Below are 19,594 nucleotides of genomic sequence, written 5' to 3' on the forward strand. Positions count from 1 at the left end.
TTTTCGCGTCATACTTACTATTCCCGAGATATTGGCCAAAAAAATGGCCGATTTCCAGAGTTAAGGAATCGTAAGTCATAGAGAGATCATATCGGTGTTGAGCAATATCTAAGAGGATGGTGAACATTTTGGTACCAAGTAGTAACAGGTGGCCACTGGCCAACTGGCCATCGTTCCCCAGATATTGGCTAAAAATTAGAATGTTGGGAGATTCAAGGAGCCATTTCTCGGAAACCGTAAGTCATGAGAGATGATACAGAAGAAGGTGCAGATAAAAATATTTATTTTTACATGTAGGAACAATTACAGTTATCCTTCCCGTTCCATCGCTCCATTCTTTTTAAATTCGTTCTGGCAATGCTCTTGAAGTGTTCTCAACTAGGTTAATTTTAAACACACAAATACAGGATGGCTCAAAGTAGGTATATACCCCAGCATTGATCAAATATAACATTTTAGCTTATAGGTTTATTTACTTTGGTTATTCCGAGCTAAAGATATAAGTAAAAAGACATTAAGAACAAATAATAAAAGAAACTAAGTCTACCTGATGGATAGCACAATAAGAAATGATATAAAAAAGCAATGAGTTGACCAGTACGGGACTGTATACCTATTTTTGGGCCACACCCTGTATAATTTATGTGATTGCTGATAATGAGCAACACTTGAGAGAACTTCCGAGTGGTGTTCAACAACAACTATAGGGGGCACGGTGGTTCAGTGGTAGAGCGCTTACCTCTAATTCATGGGGTTCTTGGTTCGATCTTCGGCGAAGTAAGCTTGTGATAGACAACATCGTGTCCGTGGGTTTTCACGGGTACTCCCATTTCCTCCCACGTTTTCATTTGAACAATTCTTCCATCGTCATTCACTTGCCGTAATAATTGTCTTCCTTGGCCTAAAGGGAGACAATTATCATGGGACGTTAATCATGGGGCCCCAATCATGGGGCGTTAATCAAGCCCCAATCATGGGGCGTTAAACTGAAAGATTCCATTTCATTTCATTTCAACAATAGCTACCCATTATCAAAGCTTAAAAGAAATTTCGAGTCGTAATCAAAGAAAATACTTCAATAATACTCATGATTAAAGCTTGAGAGAACTTCCTAGTGACACTCGAAAGTAGAGAATTTAGAAAACTCTTTTGAAGGAATTGTAATTAATACAATTAAAAATATATTAACTTCTACGCATATTATAAAATCATATTATATCTCCATATTACACCAGGTAGGATTTATTAATCCTATATCTAATATGTATTCAAGAAGACATATAAGCCTATTATAGCCTCTAGACACATAGTAAACATTATCTAATATAATGTATAATATCTGAATTCTATCTTATAGAATTTAATGTAATGCTATTAGATTATAATGTAGTTTCAAATTCAGAAATTTGTTGGAAATGAATGTACAACTGAATACTGAATCACGTGTCTGAAGTGACCAGTCCAAAAGGATGTTTGCAAGAACTACATGAAATACATCTCGTTTTAGCTATAAGTAAAAGTAATTTAATTTCATTTTAGTTATTTTGCATCCTGAGCGTTATACTAACCCGCTAATCCCAGCAGCTCTGCGAGTGTCTATTATACAATGGTCATATCCATTGTTGCTTCTATAGGAGTAGCCTGCCTATATGGGGAACCGACTTTTCATAATCCACATTCTTGGCATCAATTGGATAGGTTACGCCCATCAAACTCGATTTCTGATTTTTGACGCGTTACATCAAGGTCAACATTGATGGTGATTCGTCAAGTGATTCTTGAGATTCTTTGTCTTTCGGATGGACATATGGGCAGATAGAGTAAATAAAATATAATAAAGGATTAGAATTTGGAATTAGAATTCCGGACTTTCGGCTTCTATTGTCATGTTAGTCCGTCACCTATGACGGATGACGTCCTCAGCGATCAAACTATCCGAAGAAAGGATTAGGGATGGAAGAAAACATCCTGGGACTTTATGTTAGGCACCATTCCAACATTTGCCTGGCGTGAATGAGGAAAACCTTACTTAGAATGGCTAGCTTGAGAACGCTTTTACACTTTTTCAATCGAGTGTTCCCACCAGAAATCGAACCCGGGACCGTGTTAGCGACTACGCTACGCGGGGCCACAAATTAAATACCGTATTTATCCGTGTATACCGCGCACCTTTTCTGCACAAAAAACAGTCAAAAAAAAAAAAAAAAAAAAAAAACAGGGTGCGCGGCACACACGAGGAAATGTAGAATTGACTGAGGCATTAAGCATTTAAAATCACGGGGAGCTTTTATTAACCTAATACTGGAATATTTTGAGTAATTTTACAAGAGTAGAAAAGTTTTAATATAAAATGACAAGTTGCAGCTCATCTTTCCTCTTTGCATCAACCGGCCTTTCAAGAACCACTTGCGGCGACTGTACACTGAATTGATGGTAACTGCAGTACACGAAACTACGCCAACTGGCCGAATTAAGAAACCTGCATTTCGCCTTTTGTGCGAATGGATTATTGAAGCATGAAATCCAATTCCAGAGGATCTTGTCGTCCGCAGCTTTAAAAAATGCTGCATTTCCAATGCCAGCGATGGGAGCGAAGACTTTATTTAGTGCTCCAGCTCCTCGGCGACGAAGAAAGCCCCCCTCTGGATCCGCCCCTGGACACGGGAGTGATTTCTGTTAATAATCACAGTATTGTTGGATTGTATCTGTGTATAACAATTTTAATGATTAAAAGTAGGATGAAAAATACATTGTACCGTTTTTTTTTTTTAGAAAATTGATGTACTCTGCTTACACGAGTGTTTTTTTTTTTTTTTTTTTTTAATTTTGACGTTCCAGTAATTGGGGGTGCGCGGCTTGCACGGGGGCGCGGCATACACGCGTAAATACGGTAAAAGAGTTCTTGATAAACTGAACTCGTTTAAAACTCTACAATATATAAAGGAAAAACACTTCTAGCCGGTAGGTGCTTGCGCCTTTAGTGCGCTTAAATCTATTCCAAGACCCAGTGAGAGATAATTGAACGCAATATTATGATGATACGAACTCCATTTTAAACTGTACGTCAATGTCTCATATAGCACCGGTGCTGAAAAACGACGTTAAACTTGAAGAAACAAAATAAATATACAGCACTTTTAACTAAGAAATTGTCACAAAAAATGACGGGCATAATGGTGATCAGAGTTATTGAGCAACTTTAAACTTTTGAGAACAGATATGTCAGGAGAATTTATGTGATTTAGGTCATGAACCCTAGCGGGCATGGGCGTCTCTTTGTATACAGTATATTATGCCTAAACCAGCTATATAGGATTTATGTCCACGAAATATAGTTTTGTTTTCAGAATTGGGTTAAGTGTAAAATTGTTTTCAACCGATACCGATTCATTGGAACAATAATAACAATATTGGAGTTCCAAACTTGTGTTTTTAACTATTTGTATGATTGTTTTTCTTGTTCTTTTGGAAAATCCTAGAGAATGTTGAGCTTTGTGAATTTCCCATGTTGTCTGTTACTCAACTTGTTTGCAATTTTATTTTTAAGATCCATTGACCTAGTAACACACTTAAGCTCAGAATCGTAACCAATACATCTCCTCTGAAATCATGCTATCTGATTTTGGAAGAAAAAAAAAAAAACCGTTGTAAGGAAACGGTCACCGTACTCTTTCGTAATCGAAGATTCTTATTTGGATTTTCGCGGCCGGCTGATTTTGACTGAATATTTTTCGAGTGTTTATTTAAATTCCATTTGGTGGCTTGTGTGTGTGTGTATCTTTTTTTTTTTTTTTTTTCAATCAATGTGAAATGTTTGCTGACTGGCTAGATCTGAAAATAAGTTAATAGAAAATCCGTTAATACACATATATGAAAAGTAACATGTATTGCGTTTTATTTTCGTTGTTAAATAAATGCTTTTTTTTAAAAAAAAGTTTAATGTATCGTGCTTATGCCCCGAGGCTAAGGGAGACATTGATGATAATAATGAACGAAAATAGTGGGATGTAAAAGTGGACCAGGCAATCAGTATATGGTTTCTATAGTTAAACAGCTTAAACATATGTTCCTATAGTTAAAGCATTTAAACATGTTTAATATAGTACCATCAAAGGGTTTCAGAGTCCATTAATATCAAACACGATACTGCAAATCAGTTTATCTTTAGACCAAAGAAAATTCTTCTAAATGCCCTGAATCACATTATTGGCAAGAAGGAAACCATAGCACTAATGCTTACGAATTTCCCGTTCATTACTCGCTAAGGATCATGGATTGTGTTGGTGTCCTGTTTGAATACAGATATTTTGACAAAGATCAAGCAGTTGGTGCTTTCTCTGATAGTTTTGCGAACAAAACAAAATAAAAAGTACTTGAGGTAATTCTTCTTCATAACGAGGAACTACATAATTTATATGGTTCACCCAACATTGTTAGGGTCGTGAAGTCTAGGAGGCTTAGGTGGGCGGGTCATGTAGCTAGAATGGAAGAAAGTAGAGACGCTTTCATAGTCTTGACTGGAAGACCAATCGGAAAACGACCATTAGGAAGACCTAGGCGCAGATGGAAGGACAATATTAAGATGTATCTCGCAGAAATTGGAATACAAAGTAGAAACTGGATGCAGTTAGCTAAGGATAGAAGTCAGCGGAGAGCTTTTGTGAACGCGGCATTGAACCTCCGGGTTCCATAGGCCATAGAGTTAGTTAGTTAGTGAGGTAATTCTTCAGAAAAAAATGCTGACATTGCCGAATGTGCCAGTTCTATAGGGTTGTCGTTCAGAGTTAATATGAAATTTGCATTACTGTCCTCTCTTAATGTACCTATACGAAGTTTCAACACTTTCAAACATGTTTTATCTCAAAATAGAAACTACGTTTAAGAACTTAAGTATTCAACGCTGTTAAGTAAAATAGCTTCATTCTTCTTTCATTTCTGTGGTGACGGCTAATGTAAGTGTATAATCTCTCTCTCTCCCCACACACACAAACACCCCCCCCCCATATATATATATACAGGGTGGGCCATTTTAATTAATCCACGGAAATATCTGAAAAATGATAAAACATAGAAGAAATGTTTGAAGTAAACGTTATATATTGCTAAGGGGGAAAACCATTTCCGCCAAAAGTACCCCTCCCCACCCCCCGGAAATGGGGGTAACGGGGGGTAACTTTGAAATGTCAAATGGGAACATGGGTCGAGTAATACCTCGTTCGAAAGGTCTTGGAAAACTAAGTAACGCTGTACCAAAATTTGTTTCATATAGAGCACCAGTTTCAAAATGGCCGCCATGATATAGTTCGGAAACTCCAGTAGCCGTAGTATGAAGACCATGGAAGGTAAATGAATGGAACAAAATTGAAATACGTAAATATCATAGGCATATCGAATGGTGTGGTCCCTGTGATCCCAGTGGCCTCCCTGAAGGGGTCTTGGGGGCTAACTTCAAGATTTCAAATAGTAACATGAGTCGAGTGGTACCTCGTTCGATAAATCTTGCAAAATCAAACATCTTGCAGGAGAAAACGATTGAGGTGAAATGGCAGTGTTCTTAAAAGGTCGCCGAAACATAGTATCAGTGTCAGAGAAAAGGTTTAGTATCCGTAGTATGAAAGCGATTGGAGATAAATCAACAGAAGAAAAACTGGAGTAGGTAACTGACGTAAGGCACATCGAGAGGTGTTGTCGGGTTGACTCCACTGAAAGGTATCCGGGGCCAACTTGAAAATTTCAAATAGCAACTTGAAGCGAGTAACATCATGTTACATAGACAAATGAATATCAAACAGCTTCTGTAAGAATATTTTCGACATGAGACACCGTTTTCAAAATGATCGCCAAGACATGGTGAATGTGTCTAAGAAAACGTCTAGTGCCCATAGTATGAATACGGGTAGAGATAAATGAAAATAACGAAAATTAAATAGGAAAACCACGGAGGCGTTCCAAGGCTCGAGAATGATACAACAGAGATAAAAATGTTAGAGGAAAATTGCCATAATGTATAGAGAGATATCCAAGTCCTGCAAAATAATCTTTTCCTGTGCTCTGTATGTGAGTGGGGTGGAAAGTAACAGTGAAATTTCAAATGAGAACTCTACTTTAATTCGCAAATTAAGGCTACCTTACAAATAGGTATGGTATGGTTGAAACATTTGTTTGTAAGGATGACGCTGTAGTGACTAAAAAAAAGTGAAATTTTATTTGAATGGTAACGCATATCTGTATGGCTAAGTATGATTTGATGCGAAAACAGAAGGAACGTTATACGAAAGAAGCTGTCGAATAATGCAGTTGCTGGAACTTACAAACGTGTGAATTTGCTAATCTCCGTCGCCACAGAAACTTCTATGCAATGCGTGCTGGTTATTCGGAAAGCATTTCGGGGATATACGTACACACTGTTTCGTCCCTCAAGCTCACAATATGACATGAGTGCTAATAGTTAATCAAAATATAACTGTGGCCAAGGGCGCCCATGTTGTGGTTTCCAAGGGAGGCAAGAAAAAGCGACATTTCAAATATAGTTTCAAATTTTGCTGTAGCTATTCTAAAAATTCTATTGAGTTTTCGATATTCCGAAGCACAATTTCCTCTAGAAGGCGAGAGCTCCCCTTGCCCCCCTTATGGGCGCCCTTGATTGTGGCCATCCACATTAACTGAGTGCACTAATTCTCTATCCCTGAAGTCTGCCTTCCAAATAGCATTGGGTAGGTCAAGCGTACGCCCGAACCGTTGTCCGGTCGGACATTGAAATTTTGAAGTTAGCTCACAAGATCCCTTCAGGGAAGCCGCTGGGATCGCAGGGGTCACATCATTCGATATGCCCTATGATATTTACGTATTTCAATTTTGTTCCATTCATTTACCTCCCATGGTTTTTATACTACGGCTACTGGAGTTTCCGAACTATATCATGGCGGCCATTTTGAAACTGGTGCTCCATATGAAACAAATTTTGGTACAGCGTTACTTAGTTTTCCAAGACCTTTCGAACGAGGTATTACTCGACCCATGTTTCCATTTGACATTTCAAAGTTACCCCCCATTACCCCCATTTCCGGGGAGTGGGGAGGGGTACTTTTGGCGGAAATGGTTTTCCCCCTTAGCAATATATAACGTGTACTTCAAACATTTCTTCTATGTTTTATCATTTTTCAGATATTTCCGTGGATTAATTAAAATGGCCCACCCTGTATATATATATATATATATATATATATATATATATATATATATATATATATATATATATAGTGTGTCAAAGGAGGAAGGTGCAATATTTCGGAAAATTATAGTATGGATGGATGATTCTCACCAAAAGAGTTCATATGAACATGGGTCCTAATTTCAACGGTTTGAGAGTTACAGATTGTGAACCATTTTTTACTTTATATTGCATATTGCTCGCCCTGTAGTTTTTTGTAGAGAGGTAAAACAAAGTGGATTTGAATGGTGATGGAATGGCCTTTCCAACAGGATGCAATATGTGGAAGTGGTTTCTTCAGAAGGTAAGTGTTTGAGGGATATTTGGGAATCATTGTTGCCATCCAATTTCTTTAAATAACCTTAACTTTCTTAAATTTCGCTCAATAGCTTCCCTTCCAAAGACAACACTGCCACATGTTGCATACCGTTGGAAAGGCCATCCAATCACCTTTCAAATCCGCTATGTTTCACCTTTATAAAATAAATACAGGTTAAGCAATGCACAACATAATGTTAAAAGCGGTTCACAACCTGTAGCTCTCAAACCGTTGAGATTAGAACCCATATTCATATGAACCTTTTTGCTTAGGATCACCCATACTACCATTTCCCAAACTATTGCCCCTTCCTCCTGGGACACCTATATGTTTGTCGTGTGTATGTTACACCATTTGCTAACTTGGATAATTTGATTTCTTATTTACAGAAAAAGTTTATAGGCAATAAACAAATGTAAGTTTAAAAAAAAGTTAGTAGTTCTTTTGGTTAGTAGCTCTTCCGAAACTTCATATGTTTGGCGACCACTGATCTAAATCAAAGTTAAATTTTATCACAAAGATTATTTCTGGCTTTATGTATTTCCATGGTGTGACTAAATTTTTTTTTTAATTTGTTTACCAGAACATGGTAGGATTTGGATTTTATTTTCTTTTTCTTTTTATTTATTTATTGTTGAGGATGCAAAGTAAAAATAATGTGGTCGTAAGGTTAAGCTGCAGACAATGTTAAAAGTGATAAGATATTTTACTTTAACAACAATTTCGTTGAAGTGAATTTGTTTGTTGTTTCTGATGGAGCATGCTGCAGAATACCAGAAAAAAAAAAAAAAAACAAAAACATTAATGTGGCAAATTGTGATTTAATGTGGCAATTTCTACTGTTGTAACATACTTTAATTTAATAGTACTTTAATTTCAGAAAACTACCATGTTTTCCACAATACAAATGGTTCTATAATTCGGCATGAAACAGCATCTTGAATAGTAATGTAGAAGAGCTATCAAAATGTGAAAAAGCGTGTGAAAAATACATAAAACCACTTTCAGACCGTAAAAACATACACAAGATGTCTAAAGTGCATTGTTTTCTTCTCGTTCTGTTGTAGAATTTTTAAAGTATGCATATTACTGAGATTTGGTTTTAACTGTTACGTTGTTATTTCAAATGGAATTCTGATGTTCAGCGGAGTACGTTGATTCAGAGAATTATATTATGGAGATACAGAGATTAGCTAGTTAACGATAGTATATGAAAATGAAAGTAGCCTACATACTTTGTGCTTAGAAAGACGAACAAACATTTCCGGGAGATACCGTGTATTTGTTTCTGAGTACTTAATTGCACCCTTTTAATGTTTTCTAAACAGTTAATAACTGTTGGAGTTACGAACAGTATTAATGAGACCACACAGAGCTTTTTAATAGTATAATTTTGGTCATATTCCATTTTCATGTGTTTGTCATTTTTACAGAGACATTTTTAAATCTCTTAAAATCGCATTAGCAAAGGTAATAGCCAAATTGAGAAAATGGCAGTTTTTCAATAGTATACATTTTTCTCTGCTCGACTTTTTCTCTAGTTTCAAGCGCTAATAAAATAAGTGTTACTAAGAAAAGAGTTATGAAATTCATCCACTGAAAAATAAGGCCGCTGTATTAACCAAATTACCTTGCACCGGCCTAAAACGCTTATTTTGTCTTCAGATCTGACAACTTTTTTCCTAATATTTGATGTTTGCATGAGTATATATTTCCTACCAAGACAGTGTTATAGTCGGCTATCTACTGTAAGTCTATGAGTGGTGCCGCGAAGTTCTAATATTCTATGTAGTTTCACAGTAAACAAGCACATTATTTGCAGAAGCGATCTATGAAAATATTTTTTTTTTAAAAAAAAAACGGCAATTTTTCACAGGGACCTGAACAGACTTGTGATGTGAGATGAGCACAAGACAAAGTCCGAGGCTGCCTCTTCTCGAAATTGTGTCGTGAAAATGTCTCGTCTCGGAAACACTTATTATTATTATTATTATTATTATTATTATTATTATTATTATTATTATTATTATTATTATTATTATTATTATTATTATTATTGGAAGAGCTCTTTATTGTCATGAAAACTATGTCACTTTTGTATTTATGCAATCCTAACCTAATCTGAGGCATCAAACTTTGCTGTACTGTATCTACGCAAAGGTTCACACATTAATATACAGTGTGGCCCCAAAGTAGGTAGACTCTATAGTGTCCCATACTGATCGGCTCACGGCATTTTATATCATTTATTTATTGTTATCTATGGAGTTGTTGATTTAGTTTCTTCATTATTAGTTCTTAATTTATTTTCACTTATACCTGAAATTCGGGACAGACCGAAGCAAATAAATTCATTATCTTGATCAATTAAAATGTCATACTTGATCGATTTATGTATACCTAATTTTGGGCCACCCTCTATATATATGCACAGGTCGACACTGAAAATAAATGTAGAATTCCAAATAAAGCAGTTGAACAATTTATAACAAATTAGTATTTCAATGATCCCGCAATGTCTTTTAGGATAAAGATAAAGGTAAGAAATATCTGCAAGAGAATAATTCTGATTTAATAATCACTAGATAATAAAGTGGAACAAGATACCAAAAAACAATGCAATTTATATTTGTTACCCATAAAATTGACGTAACATGATCAGAATTGAACATCTAAACCTCCACTCAAAAAGTGAACAATTTACCGTGTTGTTACCTTGTTTCATATTTGAAAACAGTCTATATTACCAAAACATTTTTTCTTCTAAAGAAATATTTCTCGACTTTTACTTATAGCTAAAACGAGATGTATTTCATTTAGTTCTTGCAAACATCTAAGGACTCAAATTTTCCAGTTTTAAAAAATTTGTTCATTTTAAAATAGGTTTCATTCAATTTAAGGTAAAATGATAATGTTTGAACCTAAGATCGGTAAATTAGCTTGTTAACGAGTTTTTTTTTTTCTCGACTTTTACTTATAGCTAAAACGAGATGTATTTCATTTAGTTCTTGCAAACATCTAAGGACTCAAATTTTCCAGTTTTCAAAAATTTGTTCATTTTAAAATAGGTTTCATTCAATTTAAGGTAAAATGATAATGTTTGAACCTAAGATCGGTAAATTAGCTTGTTAACGAGTTTTTTTTTTTTTTAATCCCAAAGACCACACCAAACTCCTTTGCATGCTATACACAGCGACATAGTTTGATATTAAGTTCGATTTAAATGTCTCATTTTCGCTTCTCATAAAATGTCTCACATCCACTTTGTCCCTATTTTTGTACACCCCGATATATCTAGATGAAGTTACTGTATGTATGACACAGTCAATTTAGAAACCTGGAAATTTACTACAGGACATCCTGTGTTCTTCTTTCATTCAAAATATCCCCTGAGCATACTATGTTAAACCGCTAAACCAATAAGCAATAAAATACGAACACTTATTGATTGATCGCACAGTTAATTTTACAGTAATTTCGAAACTGTAGAAAACAGTTTTACTGCTGGTCAAAATAATATCTGAATATTAGTACAAGTGTATCGTAGACTCAGTGTGGTGGAAGATAGTTATTAAGAGGGTGATCAGTGTTTATATATATATATATATATATATATATATATATATATATATATATATATATATATATATATATATGTATATATATATTCAAAATAGCTTTTGCAAAATACGTAACACCCACAGCAAAGCGGAATAAGAAATCGTGACACTGAGATCTTTGGACAGTCAGTATAATCCTTAAGAACCACTTAACCATGCCACCTGAAGTGATAAACACTTTAAAATAAACTATATTAGATTAGCTACACCAACCACATTTGGCTCCCACCCAAACATTAGGTATCTTGACACGACCGGATATATATCCATCATGTTTACATTGTAACAATTAACATTAATATTACAGTATTTTATAAAAACAATTATTTAAACCTATTAGATTTATTAATAGAATTTAAAGCAAAACATCGTTAAAATGACATTAAAATAAAAATCTTGCAATTTACTACGTTCTGACCTTCACAGCAACATAATATTATTGTACAAGTAGTTTGTGAAATATGTAACGTCATCGGAGACCGTATTTCAATCAATAATGTCCTCGGGGCTACACAGTAGTTTTCTATTCCTTTCTATTCTGAGCCACTTTTTTTAATGTCTCACGATTGTTCCGAGACTAAGGAAGACGGTGAAGTGAAGAAACTGGGAGGAAACAGGAAAACTCCTTAGGAAACCCACGCACACGGTGTTTGATAACTACAAAGCCCACATGGCGAGAATTGGTATTGAACGAGGGACCCCCCATACACTAGAGGTAACCACTGTACGACTGAGCTACCACAGCCTCTGTCTTTCCTTGCAAGGCTTTGTATCAAATTGTGTTACCTAAATATAATGCTGGCAATACGGACACCAGACACGTAAAGTGTCCGAGGATTTCTAGTGAAAATGTGGGCCCCTAAAGAAGGGCGTCGATTTCTCTGTAACTTTAAGGGTGCTCATTCAAATGTGTGTTTGGTTATAGAAAGCATATATGAGGATTTTTAGGACAAATTGAATTCAAACTATGCCGAATATTCTATATTCATAAATTGAATGCGGAGGGCCACATGAGCATTGGGGGCCCTTGCCCTCCGATTCCCGACTCGAAAATCGAATCTTCGTAACGCGATTGCATGTGTTGAAGATACATCTATCTGTTATACAAAATATGTTGGTTGTAAGTGATTGCTTTCTATGCGAGAAGCTGATTACAAGCACTTTATTTTATTAGTATAGACAGGATATTGCTGATTCGACAACTGATAAACTGATATTTTTATGTAATACTATATTCCAGCTTCTTAAATTGGCTCGAAACTTTTCTGTGCGTATACCTACCTACTCGGGAATAATTTTATCTTTAGATCGTGTCCAGTCACTATTACAGCCCCTATTATTATTATTTGCCTGCTACAAACTGTATTAGTATACCAATTATAATAGAATATATGACACAACCCATTGTGTTGAGTGTGACGATTTCTCTGTCATTTATGTTGATTTGACAATTAATATTTGAAACAGATTTGAAGATAAAAACAAAAAAAGCATATCGTTAAAATCACCGTTCATTTTAAAGTGTTTTTTTCACATACATCAATGGGTTGGAAAATCAAAGATTGTGTAGCTACTTAGCCCTCAAAGAGAAGTTAATCACCACTTAACACCCTTAAATAAAAGTTACACAATATCATGGCTCCACTTTTCTTTTTTCGTGACGGTCCGAAGCGTCCCTCACTGTTATTGTATGTTAGTTGAGTCTTAATATAACAGTCCCGAAATCCTTCTAAATAATAGTACTTTATTTTATTTAATTTTAATAGGGGCATTTGAGGCAAGTCACCTCGGTATAAATTTAAGTTTCAATCTCTACAAACCAAACGAAAAAAAGTTGCATACAGCTTCAGAAAGTTGTATTCTTGAATTAGCACGTTAAGTGAGTTTTCTTCCTTAGTCTGTAGCAATAAAATTTCAATGTTTACCTAATCCCTCAAAAGCCGCCACTATCTTCTTTTAATAATGACTTCAAAAAGACGAACATATATATATATATATTTGCAAAAATAATGTGTTTGAGGATTGCACTATGCTTACATTGCGAAAAATAACGCTAACTAATGTTTAACGGTTTCTAACAGTGAAGCGGCAGATTACTGAAGAATCGACCTTCAGCGTATAATACCGAGTAGTTGTACAGGCAAACTCTCAGAGCAATGAAAAGTAAAAGTATTGTATCGTCTGGGAAGGAATGAGATATACTACGTACTACCAATAAAGGATGCAGTCTTATTATTCATCTCATGTCCTTCAATTCACTCGTTGATAATCTTGTCTTTAGTATTTTGCTGTTTCTCCGTTGACATGCAAAAACTCGCTTTTTTTCTGATTCCTCCTCATTAATAAAACAAGTTATAATGTATACAATATTTTAAATAGACTTGTTTCCAACATTACATTTTTATAAATGTACACAAAGCGCGATATTTTCTTATTAGTGAATTCACCTTGGAATTTAAACTTAATTCACGGAAGTTCTTTTCCCGTAAGAATAACGAAAATAAGAGAAGCAAGGGGTTTATTTATTTATTCATTCATTTTAGTTTCTGAAGTTTACGTTTGTCAGAGAAGTTATTTCGGTCAGGTGTATAAATAAATATTCGTACAAGTAATTTTTAACTCTTCTACATTTAAATAAAATTATACATTAAAAAGGCAATGAATTATATTCAATTTAAACAGAAATGGAAATGTTTGCTCTTAAAATACAAAATGATTCAAACTTATCTGTTTCATTTTGTACCCTTATTAATAATTGAATTGAATAATGTCCCCACGATAAATCTGAAACGTTTATCCCGATATGTTCTTGGTTGCCAACATTTTTTTGATTATTTTTATGTTTTAAATTTATTTTCAAATTTATTAATTTATTTTTTTTGAATTAAATTAATTTAAAAAAAAATCAGATAGAAAATTTGAAACAGAAAAAAGTATAAATAAATACGAGTCTACGCAGTTTAGTTGAAACTTCTTTTGTTCGGTATTATCTTAGATGCAACATAGTGCATATTTAAAGAGAAGGCTACGGTATCATTTCATAAGGTAAGGAAAACTAGCTTGGCATAAGTAAAATATCATAAATAACAAAAAGAATTAGACTGATAGTTCGTGAATTCGAAAGATGAATTTATTATTTACAACAATATTTGTTTCTCTTACAACAATATTCAGATCCCTACAGATTAACGTGGGATCCGAATCACTATCGCCGACCGGAAATCGAACCCGGATCTCCAACGTCAAAGGCGTGTACACTAACCGCTTATCTACGAAGGAGCTCTGAAATGTAATTAACAATACATCAATTTTAAGGAATTATTCTTCGAAACGCTTTGTACTCTATTTACACAAGATCATGATACGTCGTATCACGTTGAATAGTGCTTTTTGTGCAATGATCCTTGGTTCAATGCCCGTACAAGAACATGTAATTTGGATTGTATACCCTATGACAGCGTTTCTCAAACTTTCGTTTCTCGGACCACTTTTATTGATCAGAATCTTCTACGGATCACACTACTCTTGTTCTCTTTGAAAGCATTTTGTGTCTTTCTTTTAAGCATATATCAGTATGCTTATATTTTAAAAATAGTAATAATTAAAATTTCTTTAATATTCTATATCGGTAACTTATTAATAGAAGAAAATACCTGTTAATTCTTTTAAAAAAATAATTGAAGAGAATGAAGAACATTTTATAATACAGCTTAATAAGCTATTAGAATTCCTGTAATTTTTAACTTATTAAATTCCGCAATCAATTTTTGTATAATCTACACTTCTTTGAGAGTCGAAACTGTGTGTGACACAGTTCAATTTAATTTTAACTTAACTTTCTTGTCCTTTTTGGATTAATGCTCAATCAAGAAAGATCACAAAAGTAGACCTCAAGCATCAGAGATGGTCCGCGTAACATGCCCTATGATATTGACCTATCGTTAGAAAAAAATCTACTGAGATTGAATACGGATAGAATAAAACGCGACGATACAATCCCATGTATGTCAAAATTCACAATGACGCGGAATCGAATCATTGACCTTTCACTTCAAAGGTAATCATTCCATCACTGCGTTCCCATATCCCTGCACTGCTTATAAAATTAGTCCTATAGATTATATTGTTAATATATCAAATTCTTCTTTTTCTCTATTTCTAAAGGAAGAATGGCGAATGTATAGTCACTAATTTATGCTGAGAAATACATGAGAAAAATTATCGAAGTAAAGGTATTATTATGACGCAAAGCTCTATATATAGCATTTACATATATTCAACGCAAATGTTGTTATTATAACTTTGTTGATATTACTTTACGCAAATCATATACGTCAAGTTAGTTACCTGTTATTACATTTGCGTATTTGAAGGATTTTTCCCCGTGTATGTGGAAAAGTATGTACTGAACTTCACACGTTTATTTATATTTTATTTTGTTTGCGTCACTAACAGCAACATAGTCTTTGAAACGTTGTATTGAAAGAAAAGTTGAGAAAAATATACAAGTTTGTGGGACACTAGTATCTTTGATTTTAAATTGTTAACATTACAATTCAAATGTAACTATCTTATAAGTTTACCATTGATGTCAGCTCGCTAGATTACTGAATTACCATTAGTCAGTGCGTGCTGCCCAAGCACTTTATAGGCTAAATTTGTGCTTAATTTAAAAGCTCTAATTGTTCACATCTAACACATTTATTATTATTATTATTATTATTATTATTATTATTATTATTATTATTATTATTATTATTATTATTATTATTATTATTATTATTATTTTGCCCACCAAGCTTCCCAAACCCCATTCCATATTTATGTAATTATTCAAGGATTTTGACATACACAATGATCCCGCAGGTAGCGCTATCTTTTACTGATAAGTAACCAAGTAATAACACACGTAGTGACATCTAGTAGTGTGACTATTTACTGTTAATAATTAATGTTGCGAACTAAGATGTTTGTTGTTTATTGTAAGTGTTATTGTGTCTTTGTTTTTCTACAACCAATATTACAAATCTCTTAAGCAAGGTTGTATAACATTTCAGGATAACACAACGCCTTTGGATAAAAAAGACGAATGATTAATGTAAATGAATGGTTATGAAATAGTTGATGAAATAAGAGTGTGGAAGGAAACAGAATAATTCCGAGAAAAACCCATGGACAGGGCCGGATTTAGCATCTTGGCGCCCCTAGGCCCAATAAATTTTTCCGCCCCCTAGTCTGGTTAAAGTTACTTTCCTAAAAACCTTTATTAAAAAATTATATCAGGCCTATATGTTAATTGCTTAAACACCACTCCACGATGCAATTTTATCATTGCAAGTTTTTTGAGGAATTTACTTGGTTCTGGGCTTAACAAAATACCGTTAATGTATTAACAAAAGATTGGTGAACTTTACCAACGATTATTTGTTCCAATGAACTTCAAAATCAGAGTACTTTATTAGTCTAATTTTTTTTAATTAATTCAAAAAATTTGTTAAGTTATGGCTATTTATTTTTATTTCTAGATATATTTTTATTTTTTTCTCTCGGCCGTGCGCCCCCTGGGAGCTTGCGCCCATAGGCCCGGGCCTACCGGGCCTATTGGGAAATCCGGCCCTGCCCATGGAGACGGGAATACTAGAGGTGAAAGCTCTACTATTTTTAAAAAAATGAACTGATACAACTCTTTCTTATACCTTTGCTTGAGTTGACTGGGACACGAATACAGGAACATCGAGGATAGTTAAAATCGCCCATCCTTTCAGTGGGACTCGAACCCTGGGTAGATTAGCGTGGTCCCAAGATGGACTATACGACTTGGAATCCGAAAGCGAACTCCCGAGACGACTCAACTATACTTCCACCGGCATCACCAACTCACTGTGTCGTCCTATGTAGTTTAATAATTCGCAAGCTCGCATCTATTGATTTGTATATATAAGTAGCTACCGCATTGAATTAAAATTACTACTTTTTCGTACATAGTTTTCTACCTAGAAAAGGGAACAGTCACCGAATATGTGCAAATCGCTGATACATCATACCCAAATCTGTACATGGAGCAATTTATTAAGAATATTGAAATAAATATTCTATGAATGAAAATTTAAAACAAAAAAGACACCAAATAGAAAACTCGTAGTGTCTAGTTTGTGGTGGCCAGTTGAAAAGAAGCTATGAACTATTATACTTGTCAATGAATAATCACTAACAGTGATTTCACTAGTTTAAATACATAAAAAAATATGCCCGTATATATATATTAGATAGATAGATATAGATTGATGGATATATCTACCAGTAATGATTTTAGAGGATTACCTGGGGATTCCCCGGGGCAGCGACGAACCCCCCGTCAATGATTACACAGGAATTTATTTCGGGGTCTAAACTCAACATGTTGATAAATTATTAAACTTTGTAAAATTACCCCTGAAATTAGATTTAAATTTCACAAAAATCAGGAGTTTGGGGGGTTCAGACCCCCATGACCCGCCCTACATACCTCCCTGCCTCAGTACCATATATCCTATCGTGCTGAATGCAGAGTCCCAGTACTTTTGTGATGCTGTTACTTCTCACCCCAGAGTATTGAATTTATCCCTTTCTAAAGCTTTGAAACCGTCACAGATCTCGATAGTCATAGCTAGGCTACAAATCACTAATTTACGAATATCACTAAGAATTTCTGTTGCATATTTTGTAAATGTTTTGCATAATTTGAGTTCCTGCTATACAAAGCGCCCCTCTTAAACGTAGTTTGGGACACTAAAAAGTTCTTAATAATTCGTAATGTCCCGCCTAATTTGGGTCAGATGATAATCATATATTGGATTATTTCAAATGACTTTAATGTTACAATCTTTCAAAAATAGCCTTAAATCAAATTACACGTTTCTATCGCATAAAATATTATAGCGCTACTAAAATACAAGAATAACCATCTTTTCTCACATTTCCAACTGTCGCGGGTACTTGGTACATTGGAATGCCCTTTCGAGACAGTTTTAATTAATTAATGTCTGGATTTTAAGCAAATTAACGTGTCAGTAGGGTTAAAAGAAACTCTGTGAGAAGTTTTGTGTTTCACATTGTTTCTATAGTGATGATAATAACAGAGCCGTAGAAACAAAGATCTTTAATAATAGTAGCTAGACTACTGCCTCGTAGGTTGGGTGATCTGTGGCTACTGCTACATTGACTACTATCGCGTTAATTTATGCTAATTCTGCGCCTTGTTGATCATTTCTGATGTATGGGAGAGTATGCCTTTTTATTGGTAATATTATTATTGCATGACTTGAAAGACCCCACGTCGTAATTTTCATGTCATACTTAAAACGAATGAAGCTTTAATTTGTTGTTGTATAAAATTTAAAACAATGAGAATATTCTGACGCCCGGGTTTCCACTTCTGAAACGTTTTAATAATCACAATTCTTTCTTTAAGAAAAATATGCTTGTTAAAACGTGAAGCATAATGTTCATTATTATAGAGGAGAATGGTGATGAAATTTACCACGAAATTTTGTATGTATTGTGACGAGAGCAAATAGCCTTGCTGTTGATGTTCCTATTAAACGTTAACCAATCCATTAAAAATTATGTATGTATATACCATAAAACCCGATGTTAATGTATTCCAACATTTATTGTAACAACTTATCATTATACACGAAAGTTTAGTAACGGAACCTTTTGGGTTACGGCGCGTCAAGAAAGGATTGTTTATTTTACTTACCGATATACGGTGGACCATGAAGATTAAATGTTGTAGTTTTATAACAAATATCATGAAAATCAAGCCGAACCGGTCTTCTCGATGGCAATTGGGTCAAACCTTTGACAGATTGACGAGTATCTGTCGGCACAGTTGATACTATTTCCATTTTGAATTCGCACTGTCTGTGATTTAAAATATGTCAGTCAAGTCTCACAACACAACGTCATCAATAGAACTGCAACAATGAGAGTAACAGTAGACTACTTTTGTTTGTGGACAAAATTTGTCGCTTCGGAATCACGTGGTTCTTCGAGCCAATGCCCGTTAGTGAATCCCCGGTTGGTAGCCGCAACAATCGTTTCACTCCTCTGTCCACAGCAGAAGGATTTTTTCTTGAGAGCATGCGCAATGAGTCTTACGTTTGTTTTCATACTAGCAGAATGCTTCTTTACTTCTAAGGTTGGCAGTGCCACCTGTTTATTACCAGATCGTAGTGATGAGATCAGGAAGTCGCTAAATCCTTCCATAATTCGTTGTCTTCTAACTTATGGCTTTAAATTTAAATGAATTAAGGAAGTTGGCAAGACTAATTTAGTTGTTGGTAAAAATAACACGTGTCATATAAAATAAAATAATACATAGAAAATTTCTTGCCGTGGTCGTAATACATGTCGCTACTACAAAACAGGTTATTTTTTGAACACACCAAGAACTCATCTATT

The 19,594-nt window shown here is 34.6% G+C and overlaps 1 protein-coding gene across 1 annotated transcript in view; it reads right to left on the reverse strand.

Moving 5' to 3' along the window:
• Positions 1 to 19,205, reverse strand: part of LOC145690378 (ATP-binding cassette sub-family G member 1-like) — a 182,619-nt gene extending 163,414 nt beyond the window's left edge. Inside the window, exon 1 of the mRNA XM_081765208.1 lies at positions 18,891 to 19,205. Coding sequence (XP_081621334.1) covers positions 18,891 to 19,038 — 148 coding nt within the window. The 5' untranslated portion in view covers positions 19,039 to 19,205. The remainder of the gene's footprint in view (positions 1 to 18,890) is intronic.
• Between the last annotated feature and the right edge of the window lie 389 nt (positions 19,206 to 19,594).

This window comes from Thermobia domestica, chromosome 7, assembly GCF_964235325.1.
Source record: "Thermobia domestica chromosome 7, izTheDome1.hap1.1, whole genome shotgun sequence".
NCBI lineage: Eukaryota > Metazoa > Arthropoda > Insecta > Zygentoma > Lepismatidae > Thermobia > Thermobia domestica.